Source organism: Pygocentrus nattereri, chromosome 27 (assembly GCF_015220715.1).
Source record: "Pygocentrus nattereri isolate fPygNat1 chromosome 27, fPygNat1.pri, whole genome shotgun sequence".
NCBI classification, from domain to species: Eukaryota; Metazoa; Chordata; class Actinopteri; order Characiformes; family Serrasalmidae; genus Pygocentrus; species Pygocentrus nattereri.
In genome coordinates, this window is record NC_051237.1 from 22869796 (window position 1) to 22893979 (window position 24184).

Genomic DNA, 24184 nt, shown 5'->3' on the forward strand with positions numbered 1-24184 from the left:
CTTTTTGGATTTTTTTTTTTCCCCACACAGCTGTAAATAAGCAAATACTGGACAACATACGTGATGTGGCAGATTTGGGGTGAGTGGGAAAACTGTGCAAATGAATTTTTCCTAAAACTATTCCTTTAATTGAGCTCTGAAGCTGTACACACTTTGCACTTGTGCTCTTTCAGTGTGGTGGGGCTTAAAGAAAGATAATCTGACCACACTGGCTCACAAGGACCTTTCATGCATGTGTGTGTACGTTCGATTTTTTTTACAACTATTTCTTTAAAGATGTTCCAACCATTTGAGAATGGAATAATGTGGAATAATGGTTTTCAGCCCCAACAAAGACGGGATATCCTGAGCAGTTATACTGAGATTTTCTGGGGTTATTTTTCTCCCAGTTTTCTCCTCAATTTAGATGTATTCAATTCCACCCGCCAGTTAGGACCCCCTCAATCACATGATACCACCAGGAGGGCGAAAGCTAGCACAGACTTCATCGGAGACCTGTGAAGTACCACTGCATCTTTTTGGACTGCCACTAACGGAACGTCAACGGACAGCTGAACACAGTCGGAGGAAAGTGCCAACCGCCTGTTCTGCTGTGTCAGCTAACAGACACCTGTGCTGGCTGGCACCACGTTGAGTGATGGGGGAAACCAGGGGGCCATTCTACCCACCCAGAAAGATCGAAGACTCTCTTGGACGTCTGGTCACGGGTGGCTGTAGCATCACCAGGGATCAAACTCGGGATCTTCTGATGACGGGGTCAGTTCTTAGGTATCGAGAATTATTGAGATGTAATGGAAAGAGGTTCCATCCACCGGGCTGCCGACCGGCACCTGTCAGTGGATTGTTTTGTACCAGCCCGCTGACCGGCACCTGGCAGTGGATCGTTTTGTACCAGCCCGCCGACCGGCACCTGGCAGTGGATCGTTTTGTACCAGCCCGCCGACCGGCACCTGGCAGTGGATCGTTATGTACCAGCCCGCCGACCGGCACCTGGCAGTGGATCGTTTTGTACCGGCCCGCCGACCGGCACCTGGCAGTGGATCATTTTGTACCGGGCCGCAGCAATGCAGCAGCAAAGAGGTCTAATCTACTAAATCTACTATCATTGTCATTCACTTAATTAATATTCTAATAATATTAACTCGCACTGCATAGCCTTTCTAACGGTATAACTCAGATCCACAGGGTTTAGGTTTACAGGTGTAATGTGAAATTGTTAGATTACTCACTGACTGCAGGCGCGATGCCCCCGACGCTGCCTGGACCCGGGATGTTGCCGGCCACCGCGGCCGCCTGAGCCGCCGCTGCTGCCTGAGCTGTGGCCGCCTGCTGCTGCATCTGCCTGTGGCACTGCCTGAGGTCAAACACCTTCACCCGCACATCACCACCACACCACACAGCCCAGACAAACACTGCTTTTAATGCCTCCTAACACAGAGCTGTGACAGGGAGCGGTTTGGACAGGCTTTGAAATTTGAAATGTTTGTGACAGCATTGAAAAATACACAAACAGGCCTGTTACGTCGCCCTTCAAAAGTTTGGGGACAACCTGCCTCCTCTTAAATTTTGATCTTTAATTAACCCCCACCTGACGATTTAAAGGCCACATAGTCCGCATTTATCGTGCATTCTCTTTTGTGTTTATAGAACAATGGGTTAAGCAGGGCTCGGCGACAAAACGATAACTAATATAATTATAACGACAATTATCTCGATAGAACTTTTCCTCAATACAGCGATAAGAAATGTTCAGTAAACGTCGGATATAATACACCATTCTCACACTCCCACGTTCTAGCGCCAGCCCTGGCACTGTTTTCTACTGCAAGGAAAGCGAAACTACTCTGCTGTCGCCAGGAGAGGGCGCACTTCCAAGTTTTTCGACATGATCAGAGGGGGAGGGGGCGACGAGGGAAAAAGGGGTGGCCAAATATACTTTAGCAACATCTGAAACGTGGAGTTATACATTCCCTGTTTGAGTGCAGCAAACAGCGATCTGTTCTCCTGTGACCGAGTGGGAGTGACGAGATCAGTGGCATAACTGTACTGTCACACAAACGCACCTCCCTGTACATCCTAACCGGCTTTAGCAGCGTTAAATCACATCTGCTTCTCACAACTAAAGCGCTGTTATAGTCATATTTAAGCATCAGTGCATTCATAATCAACAGAAGCGAAAGAAAGAAGTGGGCTCATGCAAGTTACAGCCCTGATTTAAACGGAAGCAAATTGAGGAAGGTGTGAGGTGTTGGAAAGTGGGAGAGCGTTTTTAGCAGCTGGCTAACTTGAAGTAGCGCTCCGTCACTCGCACCAATTTCAGTTTAAGTGTACCTAACAGTCAGGCTCTGTCTGTCTGGTGTTGATATATTGCAGTTCGCCCCTTAAACACCGACAGAATAGAGAAATCCAGACTACAAGCTGTTGTCTGAATACTGATATGCTCTAACATGGTAGGTCTGATGGCACTAAGGCATACGGAGTTCATACTAAGTTGGCGTTGTTGAGAAACTAGCAGCGTGGTTGGCCACTTGTTTAACATTTGTGACGGGATAGCCGAGCTCTCGTCACCAGACAGCGGAAAATAAACTTCTTCTTTCAGAAATTATGACAGTTACAAAAACTGTGGCTGTGCTTTTCCAGCTGATGAAAACAGCTCACCAGTATTCCATTCATTTGGAAAAGATTAGGTATACAGTTAAGGGGTCAACAGAGAGATTTTTATTGATGTGGCAATCGTTCCTTAGGCATGTTGAGTCTCTGAGTTCTGGGAGTTTTAAGCTCCAGTAGAACGATCAGGTTATGTTACTAGGAATTTTGGAAAGAAATTGTTGGGAAAACTTTACGGTGCCTTAGGGGCGTCTTCCCTCCTGTACTGTTAGTTTATAGGAAATGTACTAAAATATACTGGTTTTGGCCCCTATCATTTTCTCATGGTTTATTTATTATGTCATTATTATTGTTATTATTTTGTGTGTTTTGTTTCTTGGAAACTTTAGCAATTGTTACGATTGTATTAACGTATTTGTGACAAAAAACTAATAAATAAACGAAATAAAATAAATAAATAAATAAATAAATAAATAAACAAAAAACAGCTCATCAGAAACTTTCTCCCACTGTCCCAGGACAGATTTGCATTCCACTGTTTGGTGAGTGCTTCTCGTGTTCTGACCCATAAAGGACGGTTTAAAACAGCGATTGACCACCCAGGAGCAAAAATCAGCCTTCACACTCGAAAGAAATCATGATTTGACATTTATCGCGATACGATATCGAACGATATGAATTTTGTTTATCATAAGAACATCTTTGCCCATATTGCCCAGCAAGAAAGGTTAAGCAAGAAATATATACATATAAATGATATTTATCATAAACTCTCAGCTTCGTGTTCATGGTATAGTATATCATGGTATATTGTTAAAAGCTTTTATTGAAACTCTTTTGGCCCAAAGGAGGTTTAAATAGCTGAAAGGTTTGATTGCTGACGAGTGCCGACATCACAACAAGAGGATACAATGACAGGCCTCTGGCTTTATTCCCGGTGTAGCTCTAGTGTAACTCGATCGCTGATGTTTATATGTGTGATGCTGTTTTCTTCTAAATAAACCAGACCAGCCTTTAATAAGCCTGCATGGTCATCTGTATTAATCACATGTTAAAAAGCTAGGTGTCCCCGAACCGAACGGCCACCGCATATGAAAAGATTCATATGATGCACGGGGTAATACTGATGTAGGCTCTCGGGCTTCTGACCTTGATGTAGGCTCCTGGGTAGATTTTGTGCACAGCGTCCCCCGGGGCTCGCCCTGCCTCTCTGTCCAGGTAATAACTCTGGACGAACACAGCGTGGTCACTCATACACCGCATCCACACGTCTCCTTCACCCCGACACTCCAGCTGCACACCTTTCCCGATGTGCAACCTGCAACAGAGCAACATGCCTTTATTACTTCATTATCATCTAATGAATCTGGATTTAATGAAGAACTTCTTTACTTCTGGTTTTGGAAGCTTTTACTGTAAACGTGCGTTTCTCAGATCCTGCTGGTGTGGGTTCATGACTGTTAGCTCTTCACGTTGGAGAAACGTCAGATCACATCCAAGTGCTTTACATATTAAAAGACAAGGCGTTTTCCATCATTATAGCCAAGTCACTCTGGATTCAGCCTTAGAGGGAAACTTTTCATATTTAATAATATTTACTGAGCAGTTAAAACTAGTCCTCTAGTTCTCTCAGATCTCTTTCCCAACATTGTGACCAACATTGTGGCCGAAGTCTGATTTTGTGCAGTTATCGGATTATTAAGTGCATGTAAATGCATCGTATAATCATTTCATTATGGTCAGAGATGTGCACCTGTGAAACAGACACAACTGGACAAAAGGAGCACCGACCTGGCCCTTTCACTAGCGTCAGTGCGATGGACGTTGCTCAGCTGGCCGAGGCAGAAGCGATCTCCTCCAGACGGATCCACATAACCGTCCACCGTCACAACGGGACAACTGGACAGCACCTTAAACATCTCACCCACCTGCACATCCATCTCAAAATAGGAGATGGAGCACCAAAATTCCGGCCCTGTGAGCACAAAAATGGTTTAAAGCAATAGTTGAACACAAAATCAACTTTTGCTTCTTTAGTTTGAAACTGGAGCTACTAGTTTAACGAAGTAAAAGTAAAGCCCACCAATCAGAGCTGCCTAGAGGTTAAGGAGAATTCTGGCATAAAGCTAACAGATCAAATGTTATCTGTTGTGTTATGCATGTTCAAAAGCTCAGCCAAGCTAGCCAGACAGGCATCTTGTTAGCTGACCTAACAGAACTGGTGGACAGTGTTCTCCTGCAAGCGTGTTCGGCTGCCTACGTTGCGTTAGTGGCTGTTCGAATAACTCGGAGGAAGCCTTTGCCCTTCAAGTGCTGGTGCTACTGTGTGATTAAGGGGAGTCGTAACAAGTGGGTGAAATTGGATATGACTAAACTGGGAAGAAAATTGGAAAAAAAACCAAAAGAAATTAAGGAAATGAAATCAACTCTGCAGCGGACGTGTGTATTAGTTGGGAGGGGAAGGGAGGGGGGCGATAAAATCAATAATCATGATTTCCTAACCAGAAAAAATCATGCAAGTTGTTTTTAGATATTGCACAGGCCCAATAACGCACTTAACTTTAGTAGTTAGAACAGTCTTAAAGCACAGTGGAAGTCTATTAGAGATTATCGAACATCATGACATGGTTTGGGGCGAGTGTGTAATGTTTTAGGCATGCAGTTAGAACCACGTTAATTGGTGGGGTATTAGGCTTCATTGCCTGTGACTTTAGCCTCATAGCTCCAGTGCGAAACTAAAGAAGCACCCAAACATGTCTTGGCCGACTGAAACCGCGCACATTGTTTTTTTTTTATGTCTTGTTTAAAATAACAAATGGTCACTTTAACATTCATAAAAATGGGTTTAATATCAACCTGAAATCAAAACTGAACTTTCTAATAACGTCCAATTACATCATGTTTCACCACACCCTTCCACCCCCAATCATCACTGAGAGAAAACGGTCAGAGACGCCCCCCCCGATACCGTGATTGACTCACAAGCACATCACCGTACAGGAGGAGATATTTTCCCATTCATGCTGACTTTAACACAGGCAGAGGTTTCTGTACCTGGATGGTTGGAGACTGGAGGAGGGAATGACGGTGAACTGTGATGCTGAGACCCTGAAAATCAGACAACAGAGAAAGTACCATCACTATACAGCAAGAGCACAGACCATCACCCAACAGAGATCATCACTGTACTGCAAAATAAACGGCTCAGAAGGTCCAAAACACGTTCAAAATGCTTTTAAAGGGTCCAAATAAAGGAAAAAAACAATATTCTCGTTATTTTTTTAAATAAAGAAACTTGTAAGCATTGCTAAAGTTTATAAAAACATACCGTTCGCTCCCTTATTTACATATGTCCACCTATAAGGCCTACAGCAGTTTAGTCCCACCCACACACGCTGACGTCATAAGGAGTGCTTCAGCTTTTCGTATGTTGCGCAACCAATCACAGCAGAGCTTATTTACATAAATGAAATAGCCTGCTTAATTTTAAGGGACAAATTAAGGGACAATTTTAAGGGAAAAATTCATTATAATCATTTTTGGTACATAAAACCACACATTAAGTGGACATCGAGAAATATAAGATATGGGCCCTTTAAAACTTATTAGTATTCGTGTCATTTTGTTTTATATTTGCTTTATATTGTACACAAATGTTATTTCTTAGAAAACTGAAAAGTTACAGAGACTACATCCGTATTTAAAAGAAGGTAAGGAGTCCACAAGTTTACACCAGCCAGTTAAGCTTAGGATCAGTTCTGTGTTTTTGCAGCTCCACTTACAGAAGTGGGGGTGGTGTAGAGGGGGCTGGTGACCGCGGCTGTTTTGCTGGGGTCCTACAGGAGTGTAGGAGGCCGTGCTGCTGCCTGTCCACGTAGCTGAAACAGCGAACAGAAGAGGTCACACAGGGACCAAGTCCAGCTCAGTGCGACGGCTGAGAAACTGTACCACACTGTCCAAAAGTCTGAGAAAGTTCAAAAAGTAGATAAACCATGTGTTGGACGGTAACACTGAATGCTGGACTTTCTCAAGGAGAGATATCAAATCCTTATTGCTATTATTCATAACAATATTGTTTTCCTGAACAGATAAAACCTGGTGCCCAGATAAATATCTCGGTCTACTGTCAAACATAAAGACGCACCGAATTCAGATCCCGTGAATCGGATCACAGCGCGTGACAGAGGCGAGCTAGGTTGTGCCGGAGGAGCAGCATCGTAACGGCAGATCATCACTGTTTTCAGCGAAGTCAGAGAACGGGTGCTGACTATTTACGTGAACTTTTTCCAGAAAACGTCTCTGAGGTGTTTCGGAAACAATGTGCAGTTTGCTGAAATTACAAGCATAAAACAAATACAAGCTACATTCTCCCTCACTAGAGCTGGCAGGTCAACAGGAAGCTAAATTAAAGACAGACTTCAAGCTCAAACCTGAAAAACATACATTCAAAGCAGAAAATGTTACTTGCCTGTGTGTTACATAAAGCGTCTGTACTGAAACTGAAGCTGACATAAAAAATCCATTATAGCGCCGAGCTAACCCTGCTAGCTCGATGCTAACATACTGTCGTGAGCACTTAAGGAGCACTATTAAAAGGTGTAATGGCAGCGCTTTCTGTTTCTCTGCCTGTACCTGAGTCTCAGTGCAAACACCACTAAAAAAGAAAAATGAAATGAAAGGCCTTTATTAGTGTGAGCACTTTGCTATAAACGCTATAAACAGGATCCATTACTTACATTGATTTCAAGCATCAGTACCAAGCATTCGAGCATCCAAACAATAAGGATGATTTATATCATCATTTTTCCTAAATTTTCTATCGCGTTAGGAAGCCATAAGCATGTAACTTACTGTCTGTCTACATTTTGCTGGACGTCCTGTCCATAAGTCACTCAAAGCATCATGGGACACAGGAATAAGATGGGTAGACTTCGCAGTCCAAACAGTACTTAATGTTGGTTTAGAGGCCATTAATACCATCTTAACTGACCTACATATAGACCTGTTCCACCTACAGCAGGTTAGCCCCACCCACTCACACTGAAGTTATAAGGAGTGTTTCAACTCTGAGTGCTTTCCGAATGAGGTACAATACAGGGCAGCCAATCAGAACAGAGCTCATTTACATATACATCAGTCTCCGGGACAGATGTCATTTGGTTAGTAAGGCATATCTAAACTGCTCAGTGCTGTAGGCGAGTTACTCACTGTGGAAGGAGCCCTGGCTCTGCGTGTGCTTGGAGCCGTTGTAGCCGTTCTGATTCGGAGGAGGCTGTTGGGGGGTTGGAGGCTGGGGGGGTCCGTGAGTGGGTGTGGAGGGGGGAGGTGTGGGGGTCATGACCTGAGCCTGGGGAGATGCAATCTGCAGAAGACCCTCGCTATGACCACCCTGCATAGGCAACATAGAGCCAGATGCTAGAGAGAGAGAGAGAGAGAGAGAGAGAGAGAGAGAGAGAGAGAGAGAGAGAGAGAGGGAGAGGGAGAGGGAGAGGGAGAGGGAGAGGGAGAGGGAGAGAGGAAAGGAGAATGAAGGACGAAAGAGTGACAGAGAGACAGAGAGGGAGGGAGAGAGGGAGAAAAAGAGGAGGATGAAAGCGTGATAGAGGGACAGAGAGGAAGCAAGAGGGAAGGAGGACAAAAGTGTTACAGAAGGACACAGATGGAGGGAGAGAGGGAGAAAGAGTGAAGGAGGACAAAAGAGTGACAGAGGGAGAGAGAAGGAGGGAAAGAGGGAAAAAGATTGAAGGAAGATGAAAGTGTGACAGAGGGACAGAGAGGGAAAAAAGTGAAGGAGGACGAAAGAGTGACCGAGGGACAGAGAAGGAGGGAGAGAGGGAGAAAGAGTGAAGGAGGACGAAAGAGTGACAGAGGGACAGAGAGGGAAAAAAATGAAGGAGGACGAAAGAGTGACCGAGGGACAGAGAAGGAGGGAGAGAGGGAGAAAGAGTGAAGGAGGACGAAAGAGTGACAGAGGGACAGAGAGGGAAAAAAGTGAAGGAGGACGAAAGAGTGACAGAGGGACAGAGAGAGAGAGCAAGAGAGAGAGAGAGAGAGAGAAAGGAGAATGAAGGAGGACGAAAGAGTGACAGAGGGAGGGAAAGAGGGAGAAAGACATATGAAAGTGGCTCAGTTCTCATTTGAAAAGATCAGATTTGTGTCCACACAGCTCTGAAAACATCAGGTCTGAGTCACATCAGGGCAAAAAATCTGATTTGTTCCACCTCAGCCTGGTGATGTGAACACAGCCTTACTCAGGACGCACGGGGCGGTAAGACTGGACAAAAATCAAGCCTAATCCTTTATTTACTTCGGTAAACTACAGCCTCACACACAACACAGTAATACTATCATCAATGCTTTGGTTCAGTCCGTTTATTTGTATCACTAATTAAAGGAGAACTCCGCTAATTTTCTATACATTTTGAATAATTCAGTGGGTGAGATGTAAACAGAGTCACTCAGAGTGGTTTATTGTGAAATGGTTCAGAGCTCTTTACAGTGGTGGTGATGGGAACCAGGCGTCGCCATGACTACAACACAACTATGGACATTTTATTTACCATCCAGAACCACCAGAGAACCCACACGAGTCTTCTGTGCTTTTATATGGAACGTTGATGAAGGTAAAACAGCAATAAATCTAAAAAAAATCTGTTTTCCTTGGGGACTATTTTGCCTCAAAACACCCTACATGTATCCCTCCACCATGAATGGATTTAAAAAAAAAATTTCACTCCAAAATCAAAAACTATTAGAAAACAATCTCAGACATCAGGCAGTATTTTCATAACCATTTCTTTTAGAGGGGGACGTCCAGTTCCTATCACCACCACTGTGAACAATTCTGACCTGGTAAGTTTCTCTAGAGCAGAGCGTTCCACACCTTAATCATTTACCCAGAAATTCTAAAAATGGATGGATTTCCCCTTCAAACTGAGCTTATTCAGAGAAGTACAGCCCACCTTTATGTGTACTAAACCTCTGATTCGGTCTTTAGAAGAGCTGCCTTGTGATGACATCTGATTCATCCTGCCCCCATCAGCCACTTCATACATTAATAACTTATTAGTTATTAATCACTTTCATTTTAAACTGGCTTTTTTTAAGTATTCTAAAAATAAAACTGCATTTTCTAAAAATACACCTCTACCTGACTTTAAACCCAACCATCTTCTATATTTTCATATTTCTTGTCCTCAGCCCACCACAAAAATACCTTTTTTTTTTTTTTGCTAAGTTTGGACACCCTAAAAGTTCAAAAACACATTTTTACATCATTTTCAAAGCAGCATCCTTACCTGTGGGTGAGAGAGGCATGTTGGGGTAAAGTGTGACGGGCGGAGGGCCGCGAGGAGGTTCAGGTGGCAGCTGTAACGGTGGCAGCGGCTGGCTGTAGTGCTCCGGAGGAGGGAGCTTCATCGCCCCCTGGTGGTCGGGCTGCGGAGGCAAACCTGGCGGAACATCCATCTGAATACAGTCATGGATATATTCCTCCTTAATCAGCCTGCCGGAGGGACCTGCAGCCCAGAACAGCCGTAACGGGGAGGAAAGGATGATGAAATTCTGCACTGTTTGTGTGAAATAACCTCCTATTTTTCGCACAAAGATTAATGGAAATTACAGCCACTCACCTGTGTTCTGCAGACTGAGGCCCACTTGAGAGAAAGGAAGAAATAAGATAAAACGTTAAATAGACTCCACCCACTCCACAGAACGCCACAGTAAAGTCGAGTCTTCCTCCTTCTCACAAACTTCGGATGCCACACAGATCATATTTGTGTTAGTGTAATAGTGCCGGCAGAGTGGAGGCACCCATATGGGAATTATGTGCCAATATCCAATGATTTTCATATACATGTACACATCTGCTGATGCCAGCACTTGAACATAAACATGTCCAAAGACGAACATGTACCTCTAAAATAGTAACAGTGTACAGGAGAAGGCAAAAATCTTATCTTCCATTGGCTGCGTTTAGATGTTATCACAGATTAAGCCTGAGATGTTTATTCTCACTCTACTCAACAATCTGATGGAAAATCTTTGTTTACAAGTAATCTGATCCAAAATGACGCGCATGCGTGGAGAAGAGTAAACGTTACCATGACAACGAGTCCAGTCACAGCGAGATGAGCAGCAGTGAGCAGTGCTTGTGTTTTTAACTGCTTTAAAACGACGTCAGACTCAGGAAAACGTCCTTCACACGTCCTTATTGAAGAAGGCCGAGAGGAAGACGTCGTGTTCAGAGACACATAAGCTGGACGTCCGTCCCCCCGCCGTCTTTTAACGATCGGAGCATAAATTCCGTCTCCTCTTCAGACCAGTTTCCGCTCCGCCGTGTTGAACGGTATAAACTCTCACTATGCAGAACGGACCTAAACTTTCCGATAGGGAATGTAATCGGATTCAGGCGTTTACAGGGATATTATTCTTCGACTTAACGGATTATTTAGAGGTTTAGCCACCTCGTTCAATCGGATAGAAACTATATTCCGAATGTCTTCTATCGGACTAGCCTATTCCAACTGAGGTGTTCACATGGACGTGTTCTGTTCTGATCGAGCTGTTAGTCAGATTATTAACAGATTATTAAGATGCATGTAAACGTGGCTAATGCACGTTAATGTAAAGAGGTTTTACTCCAAGTGATTTTGGAGCATTTCTATTGGTCTAGTTGTCATGAAATTTTAACACGGTGAAAACAACAGCTGCCGTGTTCAAATGAAGTCGAAAAAAAATCGACAAAAATGAAGATGCGGGATTGGGTTTTTTTTTTTACAGCACTGATTTGTAAAATGTAGAAATTGAGACTATATCTGCCTGATTCAACAGTGACTGCTGTAAGATTATAAACGCAGTAAAATGAGTACAATCCTGATTTTTTTCAGAGTCACCTAAACATTCTGCACCATCAACACCATCAATAATCAGCCTGAAATACCAGCCAAACTGAAGCATCTCGCTGACACCAGCATTCTTTAAGCAGTACTTTAAAGCCGGTGTTGATATTGATCCGATATGATCAGGCATTCCTGATCAGGGCTGATCAATATGACAACATTTATCGTTGAGAAATTGCATCACAATACGTCACAAAGAGACTTCTGTGTTTACTGTGAAGTCCAGTAGTACTTAAAAAACACTTGGTTTGATTACAAAGAGCATCGTTAGTCCCGTTTGATGGGATTTCGTGCAGCTCTGTGTGTGAAACGTTGAACTGTGGATTCACAGATTTTGAAAGTATTTTTTAAAGGTTACACTACTTTGCCTGTTCCAACTTACAAGACGTCAGAAAAAAGCATGAAAGTGTCACGATATTATATTTTAGCCGCAGCTCTACATTTAATTGGCTTACTGAAAAGCGGAGGAAGTCTTCGGAAAGTGTAGACTTTCTACATCAGCCTTGTATCTCTGGTGCAACACTAAAGAAGCCAATTTCAGAGACCGAACATCAGCTGATCAGCTACGACTCTCACACACAGGCTACAATTGGGCAGTGCAACAGCAATTTAGGGCCATTGTTAGACTTCAAGAATAAAGCTGCAATATTTCGAGATGTCGTACGGTTTGATATGTTGAAAACAAAGTCGTAATATTTCGAGAATAAAGTCATGGAATTATGACATTAAAGTGGGACATTACCAGGAAAAGTCCCAATATTGTAGCCAAAGGGTTTGCAAATGGAAGGCAGCAACGTCTTAAAAGTGGAGTTATGCTTTCATATCAATTCCTCCCATAAAGGAATACAGTCTCCCCGTCTCTCCTGCACATCAGCACCAGCCTGTACTTAGTAAAAGAAACAGCTGAGCAAGAAACTGTTTATTTAGAATAAAGAGCCAGACGGACTCGGAGGAAACCGTCTGTCTGCATTGTTGAAGGAGAATCGCAGGCAGGGTCGTCTACACGGCTATCGGGGGGGGGGGGGCTACATCTCCCCCCATTCACAGAGGGCATGTACAGTACTGTGTGAAAGTCTTAGGCACCCAAGACACATTTTCTAAATCTATTTATTTGTGTAGTTTGTGTTTATTTGCTGAGAGAAGTGTTAATATTTAATAAACAAAATGTATAGAATATTAAATATTAATGATTTATATATATATATGAAGTAAACAGTGATTTTCTGTATGTTGGTGTGTTTGTTTATCCATTTCCAAGCCTCTCCTCGAGGAAGCCCAGTATTATATGTAGTTAAAAAGCAGCTCCTGGTTTGACCAATCAGTGCTCAGTAAATTGAGCTCATGATGTAACTGATGATATTAACAATAATTAACAATTATGAATGACTTTATTCTAATGTATATTGTGATAAACTCACAATTGCTTAAAAATGTGCTTAGATGCCTAAAACTCTCGCACAGTACTGTGACAGTACTTTCACAGGAGACGAGGACGATGACCAAAAGGATCAATTCCGAAGGAGTGAGTGGAACGTCTTGCTCAGCGTCTTCGTCCTCAGCGTTACAGCATCCAAGGCCCCAACGTGGTATGGCAGCCCCCCTACGATTCGCCCACTTTATGCTCAAAATATCGCAAGTTCATTCTTAGAACTTTATGACTTCATTGTCAAAATCTTCCGAATTTATTTTAAAAATTGAAACTTTATTCTGGAAATATTATGACTTTATTGTCAAAGTCTATTATTTTAATTTTTTTACAGTGGCCCCTAAACGCTGTTGCAGGGCAGCCCCGCCGAAGTGCATTTTAACAATTTCCAAAATATTTTATATTACTGTCACGATTGGCCCCTCCCAGTCCTGCCCATGTGCAATTTTGTTTTGGTTTTTCTAGTCCGCCCCCTCGTTTCAAGTCTCCGCCCTTTGTTATTTAAGCCCCGTGTTTGCTGGTCTTTGTCCTTGCCTTGTTTGATGTAGGTCCTGTCCTGTCCTGTCCTGTCCTGTCCCCCGTTCTATCCGTGTTGGCTTTTTGAACCTGGATTTGCCCTTAATAAATCTCGCTTATCTCAGCGCATGCGTCCTCGCTCCGCGTTACAATTGTCATAAATAAACATGGACACATTTTGTATAACTTAAAGATACAATATCAGCCGCGGAGTAACAAACCTATGTCGCGAAATTACACAGTAATTCAAAACGTTCTGCTTTGCTTTAATTCCATGCGTCTTCTTTGCTACTCGATTGCTTATTTATTTTTTTCCTAATCTAATAGTGAAGTAGAGGTGGAGTGATGGACTCACCGATGCCCGGGGAGACCACCCTCTCGTAGTGGTAGGGGTTAACACAAACATTGTCGTATTTGAGGTCGAAGGCGTACTGGCAGAACTTGACGTGCTTGAGCTCGTTCTTGTGGAGGTCCGGCCAGCGCCACAGGCGGGCGTAGATCACATGGGGGAAGCCTTTACGTCCAGCCACCTACACGTGCAGACAGATGAGGACAGCAGACTGAGAGGTCCAGAATTACACAGCGAACCAGGTACCGTAACCAGCTCCGTACATAATAAATATCATCATATCCAAAAGACGCGTCGTCTACAACACGCTTCTGTAGATTTTAATACACAATTACTGTTTATTTATTAAACATTATTTATGGAATAACCAGGACTGTCACCTCATTGATCCCTTTCTCTGCTACTATACACCCTTTAACTGCTGTTGCACTCAGTGCTTTAACTTTAGACCCATATTCTGCACTTTGTAAGGTTTACAGGTATGACTCTGTGTGTGTGTGTGTGCGCGTGTGTGTGTGTGTGTCTGAGTGATGGTAGAAATGCATGTTTTACTTTATTTTATGCTTCATATTTATTTTATTCTCTACATGTGAATGTCTGTCTGATGCTGTGCTCTGTGAGCTCCTGCAACCAAAACCAAATTCCTTGTATGCGTAGCAGACGTGGCCAATTAAGCTTGATTATTATTCTGATTTATTTGACCTATTATGGGGGTGAAAAACTGGCCTGTGCAGAGGCTACGGCACATTTTTCCACGTGGGCTGTGTTTCATATCGTTTTGACATTTATTGGCCGACCTGAAGGCCTAAGCCTAACAGTCATCGCTGATTTAGAGCCGAAACAAGTTCACACAACCTTGTCTGCTTAAAAACAGAGGTGCACTGTAACTATAACGTTCATATGATATACGCGGGCATCTGAAACGTTATACACTCCCAAGAAGGGCTGGAGGCAAAAACCCAGCATTTGTGAAGAATTCAGTGAACGTGGCTGAAAAAGCGACGAAGGCTCACACAGCAAGGAAAAGATTTTCCTCACCAAATCCGATTTTGTGTGTTTGGCTGGTCTTTTAAACGTGATCTGCATGTGAGATCAGTCTGAAACCGACCCGCATGCGCAAAAGAACAGAGCTTCACGTGGCTCGTCCAGAGGTAAGCGGTCATGAAGACTAGCGAACACTAGTCGCTCCTGGTTTCGGCTTCGCCAGCAACACAGGAGCGGTTATGAAGTTCCAGGGCTTGACTCATCTGGACTCATCTGGACACAGCTGGACTCATCACCCACAGTGTGTTCGAGTTCGCCATAAAAGGGGTGCGTTATCTGGCTACGTCTTTGGTTCGTGTCCTCAGGTTCTTTAAACCGTTCTCTGACGCTGCAGCGAACTCCTTGGTCTCCTCCGGCCTTCAAACTGGTACAGAAACATCAGCCTAAACGTTCCAGTTTCGGCAGCGAAGTGAGTTGGACAGTGTAAAAGTCGCATGAATTCCGATCTGGCTGTTCAGACCGAGCCGCATTGCCGCTGGTCGGATGCGGACCGGATTGCAGCGCCACATATGAAAGTGTCTCAAATCGGAATGGAAAATGTCAGATTCGCTGTTCACACTGACACACGGACACACATCTGTGAGGGGGAAAAACCGGATTTGGATCACTTTTACCTGCTATGTAAACGTAGTCTTGGAAATCAAAAATAGTTGGGATGAAAACAACTTTTATAGTATGAAGACTTCAGGATGAATCTGAAGAAATATCTGCATCACGTTCTGATTGAACCTTTTTAACTACACAAAAAATTCCATGTTACATTTTTATCCCGCCAGCTTGTGTCCCGCTCTGCAATACATAACACCACTGATTCAGTAGTAGAGAGACAGCATAATGTAACTCAAGCTATGTGACATAACAGGCGGCAGAGGTCACTGGCCTAAATACTGGAAACACACAGTGACAGAGCCAAGGTCACACAGCAGGTCCCACAGGAGTGTCTGTGTATGATTCAGTCCTACGGCTGCATACCACAACCGCTACAAGCATGTCAGTGCAGTACAGGAACAAGGCCCAATCCAGCTGCTTCTGCCACTTAAAACCAGCAGACAAACGCACAGACACAGCACAGCCTCATACAGCACACCCTTTGTTTCTGGAAGAGCGTCTCTGGGGGCCTAAAAGGAATGTTTCTCAACATAATCCCGATCCACCGCACCTACAGTGTAGAGAAAGTTTCTGCATAATTTAATGTTGTAAAGGTGGAAACAGAGTCATTCAAAGTGGTTTGGTGTGAAACACTCTGCTCTAGTCAGAATTGCTCACAGTGGTGGTGATAGGAACCAGACGTCCCCCTCTAACCCTCTCTCACAGAAAGTTATAACATGAAATAGTTATGAATTCACTGCCTGATGCGTGAGACACTGTTTTATGGTAGGTTTGAGAAGATTCTGAAGATTTTGGCCTAAAAAATGATTATATATATATATTAATGTAATATTGCTTGCTGTGGAAACAAAATCTCTTATCTCAAAAACCTCTTATCATTGTTGCGTTTTTCAGTTTATGACGCAATTTGAAAGTACCCATTATGCTATACATTTTATGTAAATTTAATGATGAATGAACCAACAGAAATGTTCCCAAATTGCTTGGGAAAAATTCTGGTTCCATTGACTTCCACTAAAAGTAAAGTGGGTTTTTTTTCCTTCTCCTGTAAACATCTCATTTTGGAGGTACTAGGTTTTAATCCGACAACAGCTATATATATATATATATATATAAGATCTAGAATATATACATACATATGTCAGATTTACCACGATTTTAATTCATCAATAATTACAAATAAAACATCTGACTTTACACATAAAACTCAGAAGACTCGTGTGGGTTCACTGGTGGTTCTGGATAGTAAATAAAATGTCTACAAATGTCTACAATCAACCATTTCACACCTAAACCACTCCGAATTACTGTCTACAAGTGAATTATGCAAAAAAAAACTGATGGAAATTCTCCGATTATTTTTTTTCAGATGCAAAAACCGGATTTTTAAATCCCGTGGAATCTTCACACCAAATCGGATCGTACGGTTTCTTTTAACACTCTGAGGATTTAGGAAGACGATGAAAGAGGAAAAATGGATCGCATTCGGCCAGTTTCTGACTCAATGTGAAAGACATAATTAATATGCTTGTTCCAAAGTTTTGATGCGTGGTCATGTTTCTGTACTCGGTGTGAATATGCAAAAATTTGTGCGCAGCTGGTCAAATCCCAAGAGTGACCATGTGTTAAGACCTTTTAATGCACAGTCACGGAGTTTGACATTTTAGCTTTTACAAAATGTTAAACTCGGTAAAGAAAAAGAAACTGTGTAGTGAAATTTGCAGAAAATGCCATATTTAATAAACTCTAACCAAAGCATAAGACGCGGGCTCTTCACTGCCCTCTGGTGGACTAAAGAACCGAGATGTTTCATGGTTCTTAAACATGAGAACGTATGTTAGAGAACAGCTAATGAGACCAGTTTGACTAATTTACTTTTCCATTTGTTAAACTTTCATGGGTGGCTGACTTTTCTCACGTCTGTACTGTTACAGGGCTAAAAGCTACAGTTTTAATACGTTAACCAGTAAAACATTTTATTCTCAGCAACTGCCCACTGGCTTTTATTATAAGCGAGTTTGGTCAGAGATTGTTGTGTGGTAGTCAAGGAAACAAGGGAACATCACTGTCCACGGAGAGAGACTGTAGAATATAGAGAACGGGACAAAAAACATCTCAGTGATCCTTTAAGGAACATAAAGGAGAAGTAGAGCGTGAAGATAAGAGAGAGGGAACACTGTGTGTCTGAAAGGTCTGTTGTCTGGACACGCAAGTTCCCATCTCTGCCTCTCTGCCTATATGTAACTCTGTCTCTGTCTCTCTCTCTCTCTGTCTATATGTCTCTCTCTTTTTTCTCTGAAGGTCATCAAAGGTGAGACATGACGTCTTCACTCAGCAGTTTAGCTCTATTCCACCAGGGTGGATTGAATTCCATACACACACAGGTTTGTTTTTATACTTTGTCAGGACATGGACACACATACACACACACACACACACACACATTTTATGATATCTTTTCATGGGACGACCCTATAGAAATGAAACTTGGACACCTTGCGCTCCTCCTTCCGCTTGAGGATGCCCCACAGGTGATCTATTGGGTTTAGGTCTGGAGACATACTTGGCCAGTCCATCACCTTTACCTTCAGCAAGGCAGTTGTCATCTTGGAGGTGTGTTTGGGGTCGTTATCGTCTTGGAAAAGTGCCATGGGGCACAGTTTCCGAAGGGAGGGGATCATGCTCTGCTTCAGAACGTCACAGTACATGTTGGAATTCATGTTTCCCTCAATGAACCGCAGCTCCCCAGACCATGATGCTACCACCACCATGCTTGACTGTAGGCAGGACACAGTTGTCCTGCTACTCCTCACCAGGGCGTCACCACACATGCTGGACACCATCTGAGCCAAACAAGTTTATCTTGGTTTATCTTGAGTCAAAAACTGATAAACAACACAAACGGAGATTTCTTCAGTGAAATACACTAAATTTCCAAAAGTACTCGCTCGTCCGGCTTCACATGCATATGAAATTGAGTGACATCCCATTCTTAATCCATAGGGTTTAATATGATGCCGGCCCACCCTTTGCAGCTATAACAGCTTCAACTCTTCTGGGAAGGCTTTCCACAAGGGTTAGGAGTGTTTATGGGAATTTCTGACCGTTCTTCCAGAAGCGCATTTGTGAGGTCAGACACTGATGTTGGACGAGAAGGCCTGACTCACAGTCTCCACTCTAATTCATCCTAAATGTGTTCTATGGGGTTGAGGTCAGGACTCTGTGCAGGCCAGTCAAGTTCTTCCACACCAAACTGGCTCATCCGTGTCTTTATGGACCTGCTTTGTGCACTGGTGTCCAGTCATGTTGAAACAGGAAGGGGCCGTCCCCAAACTGTTCCCACAAACCTGGGGCACTAAAAGAAATAGTCATGTTCCAGTAATTTTACTTGAAATTTAAGTGAGTTCAATCAGAAGGTGTGATGTTCTAAGTTGTTTTTAACACATCTAGATGTAAATGTGAGGAAATAAAAACTGACATTGAACCCAAACCCAAATGTCTTTGATGTATGGCCAAAAAAAAAAAAAAAAAAAAAGAGAACTGGCCTTGCCGTTCCAATACTTTCGGAGGAGACCATTAATATGACCTTGTATCTAGGGGCAGTCGTGGGCTGGAGGTTAGGGAGCTGGCCCTGTGACCGGAAGGTTGCCGGTTCGATCCCCAGGGCCGACAGTCCATGACTGAGGTGTCCTTGAGCAAGACGCCTAACCCCCAACTGCTCCCCGGGCGCCGTGGATAGGGCTGCCCACCGCTCCGGGCAAGTGTGCTCACTGCTCCCTAGTGTGTGTGTATTCACTAGTGTGTATGTGGTGTTTCACTTCACGGATGGGTTAAATGCGGAGATGGAATTTCCCCGTTTGTGGGATCAAAAAAAAAAAAAAAAAAGTGTCACTATATATAAAAACCTTAAGCTCAGGATCCATAAATAAATTGTCTCTTAACTCTTAAAAAAAAAAGGTTTTATCAGGGTTTTTTGCCACACACACACACACACACACACACACACACACACACACACACACACACACACTCTTTTGTGTTGACTGAATAAGTTTCTTGTGTGTTTATAATGGAACGTCCAAATTCCTCTGCACACATACAGAGAGAAAATAGATGGCCTTAACTTAACCCAGCCCCTTTCCTGTGTTTCAGACACAACATCCCTCGCTCGCCTTTCACCCCCTCTCTTCTCCCTCTACATCCCTCCTTCTCCCCCATCTCTCGTCAACAGAGAAGTCCCATAATCTCTCATCCTTTCTTCAGCTGAGCGACCCTCACAGCGTAACCAAGCTGGACACCAGTGTGCTTTCCTAGATTTTACTTGATTTAAACACGTTCATCCGTCCCCTTTATTAACCCCTTAAACGACCAGGGCTCACCGGCAGGCCCAAAGATCAGCTTAACCAGTCTGCACGGAAACCTGTAGTTACTGAATAATAAGCCGAAGTATATAATAACCCTGGGATTTTAACCCTTTTGTTGCCATATTAAGGTTAAAGCAGAGAGCTAATGGCAGGTTTTACAGCGATCTGGCTGTGTGCTTGTGCCGTATTTCTGGGTTGTGGGATGTTAGAGCTGGTTTCTCTTACTCTGACTAGTGATGGCAGGTTCTTCGGTGAGTTCTGGTGTGTAAATCAAGTCGCTGTTTTTAACCCGTTGTTTAATGGGAAGGCTAAAGCCAGACATGGTGATTTTGGAGCTGGATTGGTGGCTGATGGACAGTCACAGGTGGATGAAATCACTCTGGATGGTGAGGCAGAGTCTGGGGAGTGATCTGTTGAGGGAATCGTGTCGCTGTTACACCTTTGTTGGAATATGAAGGCCAAAAAACAGAGCAGGTATATGAGGATTTCGGGTGATTGTCACAGCTCGATGGCTAGTTTGGGCCGGGTCTGTGGCTTCAAGCGTTCTGGAGTTATGAAGACTAGAGGTTACCCATGGTTTGGGGTCCTACGGGGTTCTGATTATTTATTACTATTACTATTATTATTATTATTGTTGTTGTTATTATTACTACTGTTACAATTCCTGATTGTCTTTAGTGGCTGTCAGTCAACAAGTCACCATGGACACAGTCAGCAAGGGCGGTCAGAGAGTTACGTACCAGCACAATCATGAAACATATCAAATTGCCTGATATGAACAGCCACCAGGCAGAGGCCACACAACACTACCCACAATTACCACCAGCTTTACTACTGCTGGTTGGTTCACAAATATACTGTACGTGTGCTTTTATGTCTTGACAGGATGTGTGATCATACATACACCACATAAGTTATACATACAGCCACTTTATTAGGTACACGCTGGTAAAAGGTTGGACCCCCTTTGGCCTTCAGAACTGCCTTAATTCTTCATGGCCTTTACACAATAAAACCACATCAAAACACCATTAGAACACGCTTTCAGACCAAATTAACATATTACAATAAAAAGATTTTTAAATTACCATCAAATCAGCTTTAAAACCACCTTCAAAACACCATCAAACCACATTAAAAATCCATAATCAAAATATCAATTACTTTCAAAAACCATCAAACACCATTAAAAATCCATAATCAAAATATCAATGACTTTCAAAACCATCATCAAAGACCATCAAACCCCATTAAAAACCACCACAAAACACCCCTAAAGACTACTATCAAATTACTTTCGAGCCATAATTAAACCTTCAAAAACCACCAAACCAAAAATATATTAAGCCAACTTTAAAATCCATCAACCCACCTTAAAAATGAATCTAAGCACTTGATCAAACCACAATCAATTTACCATTAAACCATAAAACAACGCACCATTAACTAATGACGTTAAGCCACCATTAAACCACCTCCAAGCCGAAAAAGGAGGGGCGTATCAATTCTAGTTCATGGTTAATTCAGTTTCAGGGTTTTGATCAGTAAACGAAGCGCTGCTTTCTGCACCTCTTTCCCGATTCTGAAGATGCCGTGTGGAGGAAACGTGTGTTACCAGTCTGGACGCCATGTAAACATGTTTAAGCAACTGGAAAAAGGAAAGAGCTGTAAAAGCCAACATATGGAACGGCCCCCGCAGCCTGGCACAATATCACATCCTCTGCCGTTACACACCTCATCATGTCACTTAGCTCTGCCATCATAAGCTGTGATGCCTCATGACTATTCCACATTCATCTGCCTGATCTCTTCTGCCGTGCTGTACTGCACGGGGGTCCGTCTGTTACCGAATACCACCTCATTCTTCCTCAGAAGACCAATGCAAACCGGGCAGGGTAAGAATGGCTAAACTACACTCAAACAAATGATTCATGGCCATCATGAAGCAAATATTTTACATACAAACAGCTAATCAGCCAATCACACGGCCACAGCTCACTGCATTGAGGCCTGTAGAGGTGGTCAAGACAACTTGCTGAAGTGCAGACCGAGCATCAGAACGGGGAAGAAAGGGGATTTAAGGGGCTTTGAACGTGGCGTGGTTGTTGGTGCCAGACGGGCTGGTCTGAGTATTTCAGAAACTGCTGATCTGCTGGGATTTTCACGCTCAACCATCTCTAGGGTTTACAGAGGACGGTCCGAAAAAGAGGAAATATCCAGTGAGCGGTCAGTTGTGTGGACGAAAATGCCTTGTTGATGTGAGAGGTCAGAGGAGAATGGGCAGACTGGTTCCAGATGATAGAAAGAAAACAGGAACTCAAATAACCAACCAGAATCTCTGAGGAACGCTGCAATGAAATAGTGATGCACATTAAATTCACGTGAGCTTTTTTTGTCGGAATAAAACCTCGCATCTCCAATAAAAGTAACTTTACAGGAGAAAGAATAAACCTGCTTTACTCTTAATGCAAGTCAATGGAACCAGAGGGATTATTGTTAAACATAAAAGGTAAACATAAAGGTGGACTGACGAGGTAGTAGTGTCTAATAGAGTGGACAGTGAGTGGACACAGTGTTTAAAAACTCCAGCCACACTGCTGTGTCTGATCTACTCGTACCAGCACAACACACACTAACACACACTAACACACCACCACCACCACGTCAGTGTTACTGCAGTGCTGAGAATGACCCACCACCCAAATAGTACCTGCTCTGTGAGGGTCCATGGGGGTGCTGACCACTGAAGAACAGGGTAACAGTGTATCAGAGAAACAGATGGACTACAGTCTGTAACTGTAGAACTACAAAGACCAGCTATACAGTAAGTGGAGCTGATGAAGTGGACAATGAGCGTAGAAACAGGGAGGTGGTCATGATGTCATGCCTGCTCGGTGTGTATATGTATGTATATGTTGATATATGGCTGAAAAAACCTATTGTATATTTGAAAATGGCCCATTTCAGATAAGTCACCCATTTGTCCCCATTTGTGTACAAATACTAGTCAGATGTAATGGAAATCCGCACATGCTAACATATAACATACATTTGAAATCCATAAATTGCCATGTATCAGATACACGTATAAGGTGAGGCGCTCTTAAATATACACGGGTGGAATGTGTTTATTTGGCTGTTCAGGCGTGAAAGTTTGACACATCATAATTTTGAAATACAGTCATCATCATTAAATACCGTCAATATGTTATTACCACACTATTATGGTCTAACCTTATACCATCCAACGCTGCTCATAGCATCTCAATCTACAGGGTATATGCCATTACTAATATGACGAGATATTAAACCGCAGCTTATATCATTTTAATTGATTCATATGGAAATGTGGTACATAAGGTAAACTGAATGTTTAGCTTTCTTTCTGTGTTCAATGGACGGCCAACATCTGATACACATCACTTAGTGAGGATTATCTCATAGGACGACGGTAGCCGTGTAATAAGGCACCACTTTTGATAAGACCACAGTAAATTTGATCCGTCCCACCTGTAGCCTGCCGTCCAGCGTCCTCTGGATGGTGACACACTTGCTGGGATGGACTCCGTTGGTGGTGATGGCAGTGATAAGAGAGTCCAGCTCGTCTTTCTTCTCCTTGAGTTTCTTCACCAGGCTCTCGATCGCCCTCTTGGCGAAGCCCTCATTCTCCCCGCCTTGTCTGTGGCACATGAGGCTGTGCACGATGCTGAGGCACGCATCATTGCTGTTGGGGGGGTTCACCGACATCCTGCTGCTCCAACAGATGGAGAAACAGAGAACAACAACACGGTCAGTTCACACGCAGCAGACACGAAAACTCTGAGCAGCGAAAGAAGTGACAGGTTTAGAAGTAAAGCCCTTGGTCCAGCGGCACAATTTTATCGATTTACCGTGAGAATTCTTCTGCGTTCTCACACCGCGTCCTCACGGCAAGCGGGAGTTCAAGTGTAGTACTGAGCCGTAAAGCCTTCAGGATGTCTACATCTGAAACATCACTGTCTCAGACTTCTTCACAGCGCTGGTGAGAAGAGCCAGTGAACCTGCACTGCCTACAGTGTTGTTCAGAGGAAAGGTGACGTCACACAGTGGTACACAAGCTCATGTCCCAACTTTTTTGGAATGTGTTGCAGGCATCATATTTAGAATCAGAAGCTCCGTAATATAAAACATAAAAGATTGAGTTTCTGAACTGTTTCATTTAATACAGGTCAAACAAAATTTATTAACCACTGCTTTCTGTTTTATCGGCATCTCTTTTGGAATTAGGTTTGCACTGCAAATTATTCAGCACGGACTATGAATTATTCAGTATCTACTGTGAGTTACTCAGCATCTACTGTGAGTTACTCAGCATCTACTGTGAATTATT

The 24184-nt window shown here is 43.1% G+C and overlaps 1 protein-coding gene across 2 annotated transcripts in view; it reads right to left on the reverse strand.

Annotated features, from left to right (window-relative positions):
* Window positions 1-24184, reverse strand: part of si:dkey-222b8.1 (uncharacterized protein LOC560317 homolog) — a 39312-nt gene that overhangs the window by 5757 nt on the left and 9371 nt on the right. Inside the window, exons 1-11 of one of the 2 annotated variants that reach the window (XM_037535480.1) lie at window positions 23706-23836; window positions 23326-23566; window positions 13805-13979; window positions 10239-10262; window positions 9906-10124; window positions 7816-8022; window positions 6390-6485; window positions 5662-5715; window positions 4399-4582; window positions 3757-3925; window positions 1230-1368 (exon numbers count right to left, since the gene is read on the reverse strand). In XM_037535480.1, coding sequence (XP_037391377.1) covers window positions 1230-1368; window positions 3757-3925; window positions 4399-4582; window positions 5662-5715; window positions 6390-6485; window positions 7816-8022; window positions 9906-10124; window positions 10239-10262; window positions 13805-13979; window positions 23326-23562 — 1504 coding nt within the window. In that variant the 5' untranslated portion in view covers window positions 23563-23566; window positions 23706-23836. Of the gene's footprint in view, window positions 1-1229; window positions 1369-3756; window positions 3926-4398; window positions 4583-5661; window positions 5716-6389; window positions 6486-7815; window positions 8023-9905; window positions 10125-10238; window positions 10263-13804; window positions 13980-23325; window positions 23567-23705; window positions 23837-24184 lie in introns of those variants that run through there. The other variant, XM_037535479.1, reaches the window with a different exon arrangement.